This window comes from Sebastes fasciatus, chromosome 3, assembly GCF_043250625.1.
Source record: "Sebastes fasciatus isolate fSebFas1 chromosome 3, fSebFas1.pri, whole genome shotgun sequence".
NCBI classification, from domain to species: domain Eukaryota; kingdom Metazoa; phylum Chordata; class Actinopteri; order Perciformes; family Sebastidae; genus Sebastes; species Sebastes fasciatus.
In genome coordinates this window covers 36,393,177-36,408,126 of record NC_133797.1, presented here as the reverse complement: position 1 = coordinate 36,408,126, position 14,950 = coordinate 36,393,177, and the positions used below count along the sequence as shown (strand labels likewise).

The 14,950-nt window shown below is 38.6% G+C and overlaps 1 protein-coding gene across 1 annotated transcript in view; it reads left to right on the top strand.

The window, feature by feature from the left end:
- The first annotated feature begins 615 nt into the window (after positions 1-615).
- LOC141764948 (dolichyl-diphosphooligosaccharide--protein glycosyltransferase subunit TUSC3) overlaps positions 616-14,950 on the top strand; it is an 86,414-nt gene continuing 72,079 nt past the window's right edge. Inside the window, exon 1 of the mRNA XM_074630659.1 lies at positions 616-774. Coding sequence (XP_074486760.1) covers positions 670-774 — 105 coding nt within the window. The 5' untranslated portion in view covers positions 616-669. The remainder of the gene's footprint in view (positions 775-14,950) is intronic.

Below are 14,950 nucleotides of genomic sequence, written 5' to 3'. Positions count from 1 at the left end.
AAATTGCACAAGTGGAAAATGATATTGCACAGTGAGAATGAATGAATGAATGAATGAAATTCCACCTGAAAATATCAGGTTATTGTCAGTTTTTGGTGTGTAAGTGTAAGTGGTCTACTGGGAGCAGTGCTGGTTGTGGTCTACTGGGACCACAGATCTGTGATATACTGTATTTTGCGCCAGTAAAGGCTGTTAGGAATGACTCGAAACATTGAAAAAAATATATATTACCATGTAATCCATTTATATCTAAATAATATATAATATAATATCTATTTTTCTAGTAAGTATATTATGAGTATATAACATACATGTATAATAAACTGTAATTGTTTTGTGAGTAGCAATACAGTATTGACAATAAACAGACTAGTAACAAAATTGCACAAGTGGAAAATGATATTGCACAGTGAGATTGAAATTAATGAATGAAATTCCACCTGAAACTATCAGGTTATTGTTCCTAATAGATGCTTCCTGCAAAGTTGAAAAAGAAATATAACCTCTAGATGTGAATTCAAAGCAGTGTGTTTGTAGATTCCAGTGAGCGTAAAAAAAACTACAAATCCCAGAAGCTTCCGCACTTAAAAATCTCTGTCCGCTGATTGGTCGACTCAGCATCCAATCAGTTGGCGGAGACGTGTCTCGCAGTCAGAGCATCCTTCAGCCATGGCGTCTCTTTGGTCTAAATCCTCCATCAACCTGCCGGTCTTGTCTGTTTTCTTCCTCCTGCTGCTATGTCTGCCGCCCGGGGGAGGACAAAAGAAGAAGGAGGTAACGCTTCAACCACTTATATGAATATTTCAGCGAATATTGTTGAGCTGTTTAATGAAAATGAGAGTATTAATTGAACCTGCTGTCGACCGTTAAAGCTAGCGAACAGCAGTTAGGATAGACCGGAAGTGTTGTCGGAGCAACGCTCTGTTAAACACTGTTTGGGGACAATAAAAGCCTCGTGTGATGAACATGAAAGAGACACTGCTTACAAGTTGTCCTTTTTTGTGATTGACTCTTTCCTGTGTGATTAAGCTTTGTTAGCTTACTGTATAATATGACGTATGCAGTGTACAGTATTCTGTGAAAAGTCCATTTGGTCTATAACGGGTCAGCAACCTTTACTATCAAAAGAGACATTTTAGGCAAAAAAAAAAAACTGTCTGGAGCCGCAAAACATTTGAGCATTGTGATGAAGGTAACACAGTTTATAGTCTAAGTATATAGTATATAAGTCTAATGCAGTGAGGGCCAAAGATAATAAAAAAATAAAGTTGTAATATAACGAGAAAAAAGTCGTAATATTGCGAGACAAAAAGTTGTAATATTACGTGAATAAATTCATAACTTTACGAGAAATTTTTTATTATTATTACGAGAGTAAAGTCATAACTTTACGAGAAAAAAAGTTGTAATAAAACGAGAATAAAGTCGTAATATTGCGAGAATAAAGTCATAACTTTACGAGAAAAAAAGTCGTAATATTACGAGAAAAAAGTAATAACTTTACGAGAAAAAAGTCGTAATATTGCGAGAATAAAGTCATAACTTTACGAGAAAAAAAGTTGTAATATAACTTTACGAGAAAAAATTGCAATATTACGAGAATAAAGTCATAACTTTATGAGACAAAAAGTTGTAATATTACGTGAATAAATTCATAACTTTACGAGAAATTTTTTATTATTATTACGAGAGTAAAGTCATAACTTTACGAGAAAAAAAGTTGTAATAAAACGAGAATAAAGTCGTAATATTGCGAGAATAAAGTCATAACTTTACGAGAAAAAATAGTAATATTGCAAGAATAAAGCCATAACTTTACAAGAAAAAAAGTTGTATTATTATGAGAATAAAATTATAACTTTACGAGAAAAAAAGTTGTAATATTACGAGAATAAAGTCATAACTATACGAGAAGAAAAGTCGTTATATAACGAGAATAAAGTCATAACTTTACAAGAAAAAAGTCGTAATATTACAAGAATAAAGTCATAACTTTACGAGAAAAAAAGTCGTAATATTACGAGAAAAAAGTAATAACTTTACGAGAAAAAAGTCGTAATATTGCGAGAATAAAGTCATAACTTTACGAGAAAAAAAGTTGTAATATAACTACGAGAAAAAATTGCAATATTACGAGAATAAAGTCATAACTTTACGAGAAAAAATTGCAATATTACGAGAATAAAGTCATAACTTTACGAGAAAAAAAGTCGTAGTATAACAAGAAAAAAGTTGTAATTTTACGAGAAAAAAGACATAACTTTATGAGAAAAAAGTTGTAATATTGTGAGAATAAAGTCATAACTTTACAAGAAAAAAACTTGTAATATTACGAGAAAAAAGTCATAGCTTTACGAGAAAAAAGTCGTAATATTACGAGAATAAAGTCATAGCTTTATGAGAAAAAAAGTCGTAATATTACGAGAATAAAGTCATAACTTTACGAGAAAAAAGTTGTAATATTACGAGAATACAGTCATAACTACGAGAATACAGTCATAACTTTACAAGAAAAAAAGTCGTAATATTACGATAATAAAGTCATAATTTGAAAATAACACGTAAAATTACTACTTTATAATATTATGGATTTATTCTCATAATACTAGGACTTTTTTCTCATAAACCTATGACTTTATTCTCGTAATATTACGTCTTTTCTCTCGTAAACCTATGACTTTATTCTTGAAATCTCAGATTTATTTTTTTTCCCTCAATGTGGCCCTAATACTCCGTCGTACCATAGACCTACAACAATGATAGTTAAAAATTAAAATGTAAACAAAAAACAGTTATTCATTTCCATTTTTATAAATCCACAAGGAACCACTGGAGAGGAGCTAAAGAGCCGCAGGTTGCAGACCCCTGGTCTGGGGGCACTACTAAAATACCCTACGTGTTTACATAGACACTCATAATATTTTAGCTTCAATATCGTTACTCCAAATCTTTGCTGCTTTGTCTCCAGTAAGGATTTTATTTTGAAATTCGTAAGTGCAGGAAGTGTTGTGCTTTACTTCTCGGTAGCTTACTGGTGACGTCAGACGATGCTGGCGAGAATCTCATAATAACCACAGAGATAGCTGAGATGCTCGCTGAATTAGGTTGTTCTAGTGCACCGGAAGAGCCTATAACTACTGCTGGTTTCAGTGTCAGAGACCTAAATGTGGTTGTTTCATTGACGTGATAGTGTAGGTGTTAATTCAGATGACAGGGAAGTGAAACGGATGCGCTTGTGGCTTTATCTGTCACTGAGCTGAAACTGCGGTTTGCTAACATACTGTGTCAGTTCACCTGCTTCGTGTTCAATCGACTGAAATAACTTCTAAATACGTTGTTGGTTATATTAATGATTTGCTAGTATTATCACACATATTGTGTACTATATCGGTGATAGGTTAGGTTCTAGCTGTTTTACAGCAACATGAGTGTATAATGAACTGCAATGTGCAATTAATTGATTCTTTGGGATTATTACTCCGATTTAATCATCAGTTCATGCATGCTGTGATCCTTTCAAAACGATTTAAATCAAAGGCAATATCTTTCACAAGCTAATACATTATCATGTAGGCTATGTTTATGGGGTGACATTAAACAGCGTCATTCTTTTTATTTAGTTATGTGCTGGTCCTTCCTGCTTTTTGTTATCTGTAGATATGTTTTCTTTATAAAAATACTAAACATTATTACAGATGCATTTTTACTACCCATAATTATGACATATACTATACTATTCATTTGAGTGTTGTTTTTTCACTTTGGCACAAGAGGAGTTTTCAACTATCTCATGTAGACTGAGATTTGTTTGTCAAACTGTATTATTTGTGGCCTTTGTCCAAATCAGTGCAGCTCACCTGCAGAGCAGGTCTTATCTGTGTGACTCACATGTTGTGCCTTTGCTGGCATCTAACACGAGCATAATTTGTGACTTGAACACAGTCAAAAAAGTATAATAAAAATCATGCATCCTCATCATAGTTTGGTAATAAAGTCCCAACACACTGTGGGGCACATCCCGCATGGCTACTGACAGCACTGTTAGCAGACATTCAGACCGGAAACAGCCCTGCGATAAAGCAACGTTGGTGGCTGCCGCTGCGTTGATGGGGGCGTGTTGTTTTGATGCTGGTGATACAATGAAATACTCCAGGAAGTCCAGTTGAAGTAGCAGATTAATGCGATTAAAGGCTTATCAGACTCTAAAACACTGCTGTTTGTAATACTCACAGACGGGATTTTACAACTCTGGAAAGTTATCACAACAATCGCAAGATAAACCGTAGAAATACAGCATTCATGTTACAAAGTTGCTGTATTGGACGTCGCATTGTGTCAAGGACTGTGTATTGGCAAGAATCTGCCGTTATGATACATATCATGATACTGGGGTAACGGTTCAATATATTGCGATACTGTAAGCAAGCAATATATTGCGATTCAAATTTTTTTTTTTTTAGGAAAACTGTTATACTATAAAGAACACACCAGAAATACACCATTTTAGAATAGGCAAAAACAACAAATATATTCTGCATGCAAAAAAACCAAAATGTTTTTTGCCCCAAATTGCATGGGATTAGTATAAAGTGGGCATGTCTGTAAAGGGGAAACTCGTGGGTACCCATAGAACCCATTTTCATTCACATATCTTGAGATTCAGAGGTCAAAGGACCCCTGTGAAAATCGCCATGCCTGGTTTTCCTTGCCAAAATTTAGCATAACTTTAGAGCATTATTCAGCCTTCTTCAAGCTAGTATGACATGTTTGGTACCAATGAATTCCGTAGGTTTCTAGTTTCATATGATGACAGTAACTTCACTAGCTTTAAAAGTAAGCCCACTACTATCCCTAAAAGATGGGGGCAGCCTCGGTTTGTTTTAATATTTTGTTATAGACCAAGGACTGTTAACCAACTCACAGTGCTGCTGTTGTAACTTCACTGTTGTACCACCTCATCTGCACCTTTCTTGGAGCTGACTTAGCATATGAATAGAAAATTGATTGAGTGGACAAACAGCGGAATTAATAAATGATGGAATGCATGGGCAAATACATGTCAAGTGGGAACAAATATTTGAATGAATGAATAAGGAATTGAACATGTCCACAAATGGATGAAGAAAGAGCTGACTGAGTGGAAGACTAAACTGATGAATAAATGGACAGATTAACCACCGAAAAGCCATTTGAATGAGAGAGAGATTGAATGAATAATTGAGACTGACATATTTGCCCTCCAGTTCGCTGTAAACACTTCATTTTTTTCTATCACTAATGTTGATGGCTTGCAAGGTGTATGTGTAATGAATGTGTCACAGCCATTGGAGTGAAGCTGTGCAAAAATGAGGGCACACTTGTAAAGTTAACGTTCAGGAGAGGTGACTTTCTCTGATAGTACAGCAGCATCTTTAGCCATATTCATTTCATATTACTGTATAAATTAGCTATAGAGACAGTTTAAATGATTAGGCCTATGCAAAGCTATGATTACTTTATGTTTGTGTTTATTTTATTTAAGAAGGGACAGTGAACATAAATTAATATGAGCACTTGAGTCCATCATGTAAATGTTCCGATTTTAATTACTTTATTTATGAAGATGTGATGTATGTGTATATATACAATTATGTCTTGCAAATTAAAACACAAGTTAAGGGACGATGATGCAGGTAAAGGCCATTATATATAGCAGATGCTATTAGCACCCAGGTGTCAGTAGCTAAAAATGCTTTTTGCATCGACCCGGGCACACATTAGATACTGTATGTGTATACTGTACATCTGAACCAAGTACTTTTGTTGCCTAAACCTAACCAACCTGTGACTGAAAACAGAAAATAATAGGTAACCTAAGTGAAAAATAGGCTTCTCACGGGACTGGAACCTCGGTCTCTGTGGTTTAAGTCCTGCATTTTGACCCATTCATCCACCACAACTTACTCCTTGCATGTACGTTGTTGCTCTTTATATTACTACTACTATTACCGGATGTAAATATCTCAATAGCTGCCCATGTGACTATTCTCACCTGGGAGCAAATAGACACTATTTATATTTATATGGTTAAATGGTGCAGACAAGCAAACTCGATCTCTTTGCTTCATAACTTTACAAACCTTAGACAGAGTAATTTTAGGCATTTTTCTTGGTGCAAGATTTGTTCATATTTCTACACTGAAGAAGATTCCAATCTCTCATTCATTTGACCGACATTCTGCTTTAAATATCTGTCTGTCAAAGCTTTGAGGGGAAAAAGCCTACAGTCTCAGTCTGTGGATGAATAAAGCAAAATTACAATATCTTCAGCAGTTGCGATTAGGAGTTTAAAACTTCAATTTTACAGCCATTAATGAATAATCTCCTATTTTTTTAAAACATGTTTTACCCAGGGGACAGTCTGCTGACATCAGTGCTTATTTTCAGTAATGCCTTGATTCACATTCACAAAATGACACCAGGGAGCTGCCTATTATAGCCACAGTCTGCTGTTAGGCACTGACCGGCTCAAGGACACCTCAGCGTTATCTAATTAGTGACAGGGAGAGCATTTCTCAATCACTTACCACCTTGCTGAAATGTATCCAGCTGTTATTAGTTTGCTTCTCTGCCATTGACATTGCCACTATCTTTAAACCATTTAGTTCAGTATTTTGTCATTTAACGACATTTAACTTTGAGTACATCCTGTTTGACTCTGTACCGAGTAGCAGACAGGAAATAGTCACACGTGCTACACTAGCACACACACACACACACACACACACACACACACACACACACACACACACACACACACACACACACACACACACACACACACACACACACACACACACAGACATACTTTCAACGAGCCACAGGAGAGATATTGAGGGGTTATAATGTGAGAAATGTTCTTTCCCAGTTGCCTGCCTGGGGCTATGGCAGAGGAGGTGGAAGAGGCAGAGGAAGATCTTATTTAGCTGGAAATGGACGAAATTGTGAAGCAGCATTTTGTATTCATGTCACCAACTTCTGCTCTCCTTCACTGCCCTTCGTCTTGTCCTAGCCTTGTAGGGCTAAAGGTTTAAGTTAATTAAAGCTGTCCTGAAACATTCCAATATGTGTTTTTTACATTGGTATTTAAATCTTAAGTCAGTATTCAAAGCATTGTTTATTTGTTTGTCCTTGTCTCATTTCCTCTCCTTGGTTCTGTGGTTACTTCGTGGTTAGAATGACAGCTACATGGCAGAATAGATTGTGTCTTTATTTCACCGGTGCACTAAATGCATTTTTAGTCTGCCTTTGCAGTGTAGAGAGAGGGTGAAAAAAGGGAAGGGGCTGCGAGAGAGAGAGAGCAGAAGAGACTTTTGATATTTAAATATTAATGCCAGGTTTCGGGTTCAGTTTGAATGTAACGTAGGAATGGCTTTTGTTTGGTGTACTTCTGTTGACTTATAGTGTCACTGATCATATAACAGAGAGGAGCCTAACTGTTTTTATCTACTCCTATTATCGATGCTTTTTTGGAGCAGAGTTTAAATCTTCTCTCAAGTAAGGAGCCCTTGGTGGCTAATTTATCTTTGCCTGCATGTGCTTCATGTAAAAGCCTTCCAGTAATTCAGGGGTTACAATTGCTTTAATAAAACCCTGTTTAGTTGTGTAATATAAATTGATTCCATAATGTTGATTCACAAATTCTTTGTCATACACCAAAGTCAAATGGGACCAAAACACTGCTGGGAATCTCGTGAAATCTAACAAAGGCATTAAGTAAGGAGGCACCACTGGATGTCATTACAACTCATGTTTCTATCTGTGCAGCAATGTAGAAGAGAATCATGCAGGACATGCAAAGCAAAGCTGGATTTTTACTGTGTAGGCTACACCATAGGTGATGGGCACCTCCTCAATAATGAAACAACACGTTGCGTCTACGCCAGCTCATGAATGAAACAACTTGATATGGTGACTGCACCGAATAGTCTCATATTCAAGGCTCAGTCTCCCCACCAGCGCTCGTATCACAGTGAATGAAACAATGTTACTGTGTGGAATATAATAAAGGCCTGATTGTTTACTTGCTTAGTGTTGCTGTGGTGCTATCAACGGGGAAATCATGTTGAAATCCATAAATCAAAATCACCCAGCTTGGTGTCTCCTTGGTGTTTCTATTTCAAAATAAAAGCCCTCTAGCATTTTCTGTGGACAGAATCCCTTCATTTGTTAACATAAGGCTTTTATTCTGAAATATTTGCAGGACAGTGTTGTGGAAAATGCAGTGACTTGCGTGGCTCCATAATTAATAGAGTGCCGGCTTTTAATAGTGGAAATAAGGTAGTAATAGCAGGAAGTAAAGGACTGACAGGAGCAGCAGCTGTGGCTCACACACGTGTGGACACCACCAGTTCAGCAGGGTAGCTGGCCCGTCACCATGAAATTACATCTTTGGCAAATCATTTGACTGACAGTAAGGTTCAGTTGAGGATGGGCACAGTCACGCTTTAGCTCTGCTTAGAGGGCAGAGTGGGTTGGCTTGGTAGTATTGCAGCAAAGATGTGGTGTATCATGCAGATGGAATATGGTATTACTGTCAGAGCCAGAGCCCAGAACACTGATAGTGGCAGTTTTTGCCCTAGAAACTTTAATGTTTAGGAAAGCACAGGACGTTTTCATTTTCCTAATTTTCCTAATCAGGATAGATGTACAGGTGGGGGGAGAGATAAATATAAAAATAGTCTGAGAAAATGAGAAGTAAAGAAGAAAGTTGAGTTGATCAAGATTGTGACAGACATGGGGGAAGAAATATATACATTTAAAGAAATACAAAATTATGAAAAAAGGGCAGCAGTGTTGGACCCCTGCCTTTTTGAAACCTGCTATCTGCCCCTCAGGGAGTGGAAGAAATAATCATGGAGAGAGAAAGAATATTTATATCCCTTCAATACCCCCTCGTTCATCACCCCAGCTCTGCTAGATATTATATCTAGCTTGTGTTGTGTTTCTGTCTTAAGGCTGACTACAGCACAAAGAAAGAACCAATGTAAGCATTTCCTATACCTAGGCCTGTGGAGTCAGGGGAGGTAAGGAGAGAAAAAAGGTCCAGGGCAGCAGGTCTGAGGCAAGGAGAATTATATATCTAGAGAGTTATATATCTACAGAGAAATAGAGATTTCAAAGTAGTGGGCTTGCTACCACACCCAGGGACCAGTGTAATAAGTGGATCGGAATAATAAGAGCCTACCTCTGCACACAGAGGCGCAACAAACTACCGGGTAGGGCCTTCAGGGCATAACCCGAGCCACTTGCTGAGTTTAGACTGGGGCTTATGAAGCCAAACACTGTGTAAGCACTATTGACTTGGTTTTCTGTCGGGCTGTCCTCGACCAAAGAAATTCGTAGTCAACTAATACCTTTTTTTTTTTTTTGTGAATTATATTTAATTTTCATCACACAGAAAGTAACATCTACAAACAAACTTATAAACATAGACAACCCCCGTTCAAAGACAGAACAAAATAAATAGTAGAAAAGACAACAACCACAAAAGGCCAGACTGGACAGAGATAAATACTATAATGTTTAAGCCTATATCATCAAATATTTTAGAAAAAAGCAAAACTGGGTATCACGCAGTAAGGACTTAAACTAACCCATGGGAAGGTTAAGGTGTCAAATAATTGGGCCCCAGGTACTCTCAAATTCTTTTCTGAAAACCATGTGTGTTGCTTCGAAGCCTCTCCAGCTGTATCCCTGAGACTAGTTCCCTAAACCATCTGGAGAGACAAGGAGCGCTGGAAGCCCTCCAATTAGGGATGTTAATAATTAACCGTTTAACTGTTAGCTGACATTAAGAATTTAAACCAATTAATGCTAACGGTTAAACGGTTAAAAGAAATATTAAAAATAAAAAGCTAAGCAAATTTCAGAGGAGCGGCTTGTCACTTAAAGGAGAATGGCTGGTCCACCTTAACAGCCCACCTTAAGTGAGTCTGAGCCGTTGTTGTTGCTAACGCCAGGGCTAACCTCCTTCACTTCAATCAGTAGATGGCTGGCAAGCAAGACATGGGAGCTTGGTTTGGGTCTTGAGGAGTTGCAGCATTTAATCACCGACAAATAAACTGTACACACACATTCACAGCTATAACGTTGCTGATAACTTCATTCTCGCCATCACACACATGGTCTGTCGTAACATTCGCTAATGTTGCGCCGGACTGTCAAGAGTACGCCAGGCAGACAAACAGCTGACAACCTCGGCGCAAAACTAAATAATGCGATGGAGACTAAAGTGGCTGCATGTGTCCATGACAATGCACGCAGCACCGTGGCTGCTAACTCTCCCGGACGGGTGAACTGGGGACTCAGTTGTCTGTTTTGCGCAGACACTGCATCTGGTGACAAATGATGGATTTAACCTGTTTGTGCATCGGCTTATCGTTGCAAAATCAAAAATGCACTAATCTTGACGGTTAACGGTTAAGAATCGGTTAACCAGGGTTGGCTATCGGTTAGAAAAAAAAATCCAAATTAGTATCCCTACTTCCAATCCATGAGAACACTCATGCGATTTTGTTGACTAATCAATTAGTTGATTTAATCAATGGATCGCTAAAACTGAGTTTCTCCACAAAGAATCACATAAAAGCACCACTTTGAATCTTGTGTTTACCAGAGATGTGCTCATAGGTTTCTTATAAATAAGTCATTCTGCATGAAAAATAAAAAAATTACTAATCGACTTAAGACATCTTTAAGACCAAACAACCGATTAGTTGTCCAATTGACTAAGAGGGGGCAGCTTTAATTTTCTGTCTTGCCTGTTCATCAGAGAATAAACCATAGCTCACAGTTTACACAGTCTTTGCCCATGGATTTTATAGTACACGCAGGTACTGCATGAGAAAAGATACCTTTTCCCCACTAATTGTCGCCATTAAACAACCACGCTGCATAAATAAGTGCCAGTTATCATGCTGTGTGGGGAACGTAGATTGTAGTTTGAATATTGTCCCATGCTGTGTAGGTGCTGTTGTCAGTGTGTGGAGTTGGGAGGAAGGAAGCTGTTTACTGCGTTTGCCTGCGTGTGTGTAAGTGTGTGTTAGTTACAGTCATCTGTCCAATGCCAGACACCACACTGGGTTTGATCCAGGCTTAGTGCTACCAAATAGTTCTATCTGGGTTCGTCTTTGCATCTCCGTGTGTCTCCTGCACTCCAGCCATTACCACCGTCAACGCTCTCACAGAGACAACAAATGATCCTTTCATTCATTGCGTCTTTTCCTCCACCTACTTTATCACAGTGTTTGTTTATTTCCGCATTTATTTATGTCTTTTGCCAAATGGGTCTTTTCCTTTTGGTTTTCCTCTTTTATGCATGTATGCATGCCAGTGCATCCTCATTGTCCCTTTTTCCTCATGAAAATAAATGTGAATGAATCAAGGGTTCAAGAGAGATGAATATTGTATCCAGCCCCGTTTCCCTTGTGTGTTGCCAATACAGCCCAAACTGCAGCTATAATGGTGCCATATTTTGCGCAGTGAAATGTTTCAATGTTCTCCCAGTAAATTCAGGGGTGATTTGTTTGGATCTCGCTCATTAGCCGTAGTCATCTGAATTATTGATGCGGTAGTGTCAGGCCTGCTTTCCCGATGACTGATGGCCTGTGTTCCCAAGTCATTTTCCTCCTCTGTTATTCCTCCCTCTCCTCCTCCTCTTTTTCCTCCCCTTTCCAACACTTCTATAACAAATTTTCTGAGTGGCAAAAGGATTTCCGTCTCCTGCTTTCCATACATCCCCTTGTCCACCCCTTTCCCTTCCCGTGTCACCTCCCTGGTACTTTTTTCTTTCAACCACCCTTCTCTGTGCACCCCTTTGAGATTTCTATAATCATGTGTTGTCACAAAATGATTTCTCTCTTCTCTTTTACCTTGTTCCCTAATTTCCTCCTCCATCAGATCCTTCCCTTGTTCTCTTTGCTTTCTTCTTCCCTCCCCTTGTCCCTTCCTCCTAACTCTTGCCATTTTGCTGACATTTCTGAGGCTAATTTCTCGGCCGGCCCTATTAAATCTGAGAGAAGTGCAGCGTGTTTCCTTGTTGTTGTGAACATTAAGTTCTCAATGCCATTCATCAGAGGTATTGGCGCTTGCTCTTTCTGAAATGTCCTTCTCTCTTTTGCTAGTTAACCATTGAGTCAGTCATTTTCTCAATTAGGTAGTCAGTTACTCATGCAGTTATTTATGCAGCCAGTCAGTCATTCAATCACTTAACCACCATTCAGTCATTTCTCTGTCATATTCTGCATGCAGCTGTGTGCACCAGACCGTGGCCCCCATACCGTGACAGTTCAGCACGAATGCACGAGCCGCTACAGCCCTTGTAATTACCGAGTTTGTATTTACGATTTTAGAAACTCAGATTTTATTTGAAGGCCCTGATATGCCCCACTTGCTACAAGTGCCTGTAATCCAACATGGATGTCTCACGTTAGCCAAAGTCAGTAATTCAAGACAGGGCCCAAAATAACTATTTTTTCTTTTAGGTTGATCTACTCCGGCAATGTGCCGCCACATACGAGACCAAAACATGGTCAATCAATTTAAGGCTTACCTCATTTATTTTATATACCAACATAGATTTTTTCTCACATTTGGTGAGTGGCGGATGCTAACTTTAGACCCTGGTTCATGGTAATTAAAACCAAATTTAATAGGGGTGGGGAAAAAAAGTCGATTCACCCATGTATCCCGATTTTTTTTTCTTCCGATTTTAAAATATATATTTTTTATACTAGAATCAATATATTTGCTTGATTTGAGTCTATGCAGAGGTAGAAGGAAGTTACCACCTTTATTGGTGTAGTCTGAGTAATGTGACGTCATATCCGTTCCGTATCTGACAACGAAACAAACAGCAGCCGGGCGCAGCAAGCCAAAACTATAAAGTAGAAAATGGCAGAGGGTCCACATGGATACGACCTGCTCCTTCATATTTTAAATCCAAAGTGGTAAACACGACACATACAGTAAAGTATGGAAACACTTTGGGTTTCACACATTATCAGGAAAAGCAGAGCTAGACATCATGGCTAAAGCTGCATGCTAACTCTGTCATGGATAGCTAACGTTCTGATATTGCGGTAACGTGCAGCCAAGCCAGCCGTCACTTGCATCTCCGTGGTCAAAATGTAGAGCACCCATATACTGATATTTATGTTAAATGCATTTCCAACGGCCCCGTTGGAGTTGACCATGGACCACTGATTTGTGAGGAAAATGTCTTTAGTCTTTGATTTTTGGGTTGCTGGAAAATATTTTTTATAAATAATGTCTGAAAATGACTGATACATTTGACTTCAGGACATGCTGACATTTTTATTGCATTAATTGAGATATTTTCCAAAGTAAAAGTCCCTATAAGTGTATGATTCAACTTTTTCCCATGGTCTAGTGTTAAAAAAGTAAACACAAAAATTGCAATAAATAGTAAATATCAAATCACAATACTTGTAGAATCGCAATACTTAAAATATCGCAATACATATTGAATCGACACCCAAGTATCGTGATAGTGTCAAATCAGGAGATAGGTGTATTTGTCCCAGCCCTAAATTTGTATGGATATACTGTTATATTGTCAATGCGCAGCATTTTTAACCCTCACATGACCCACTCTACAACTGTCTGGAGTGGTCAGGTGATGTGAACCTTTGCAAGTAACATGGGGATCTTTCTAATTTCTGTCATCTATCTATCCATCCATATGTCATGAACATGGAATTAGTCTCCAAGTCAGTCACTCATTGACTTCTGTGTGACTGAACTGAAACATGCTAAAACCTCAGTGTTTGACTGTTGTATCAGGACAACTAAAGCTGAGATAATGAGACCTTTTGGTTTCTGGGCAGTCTGTCAAACTGCTAATGGCTAATGCACCTCTTGTCTGATCATTTGTCCGCGCCTTTCTTCATCACTCTTTCATCACCTCCAGAGGGAAATGCTGTCATAATTGTACTCTCCCTCCCTTGCCCCCTTACTCTTTATCTTTCTCTTCTCTGTCATTTCTCTTCTCATCCCATTCAATTTTCCATTTTCTTTCTTTATCCTTCAACTTTCCCCCCTTGTCCTCCATGCCTCTACTCTCTTCCCTCTCCGCTCCATGCTGCTGTTTCTCCACCCCCGCCCCTTCCCACAGTGACAGGTCTCGCTGTATGGCTGATATGAGGTGGCATATTATCCCACAGTGTGTGTGTGTGTCTGAGAATGTGTGTTTGTGTGTCTGTCTGGCTTGTGGCTGATAAGACGTCTCACTCTTATCCTACCAGACAGACCTGTGTCGCTGCGACGGTTCACGGGCCACACACAAACTCGCATACATACACACAGCTGCACACAGACACACAAGCACACACGTTAATACATATGCACATACGTACACACACACACAGTCTTCTTAGGTTGTTAGATTGAAAACCATATAGTGGAGCTGTGTGTTCATGTTGCTGTCCCAGATATCTGATGATTCTGTCTTATTAAACTCTTAGTCTTTCTGCTTCACTGGCAGAAAGCCTGTTAACACTCTGCACAGGACTAAAGACTGAATGTGTGCCTCTCCCTGTGTGTATGTGTTCCTTTGTGTTCCTCTGCATGGTAGAGAGGCTGTCATAAGACTGCCTTATTGAAAACACTTGTCATGAGAGGGTAAGCACAGATGAGAAAAGGCGGAGAGAGCAAGCGAGAGAGGAAGATTTCTTTTCCCCAGAGTTCTGTCTTGCCTTGTTTGACCTGAGGAGAGTGCTCTTGTGGTCAGAGCAAGTCCTTGTTAGGTAAAGCTACACCTAGAAATAACCAAACTGGTTATGAATTATTGAATTATGTTAACATAGCGTTTTGAAAGCATTTATTTCTCCAAGGAATGTCAAGTTATCACCGTGGTCTGTCTTGCTCTTCTGCTTCTCATTCGCTCAGT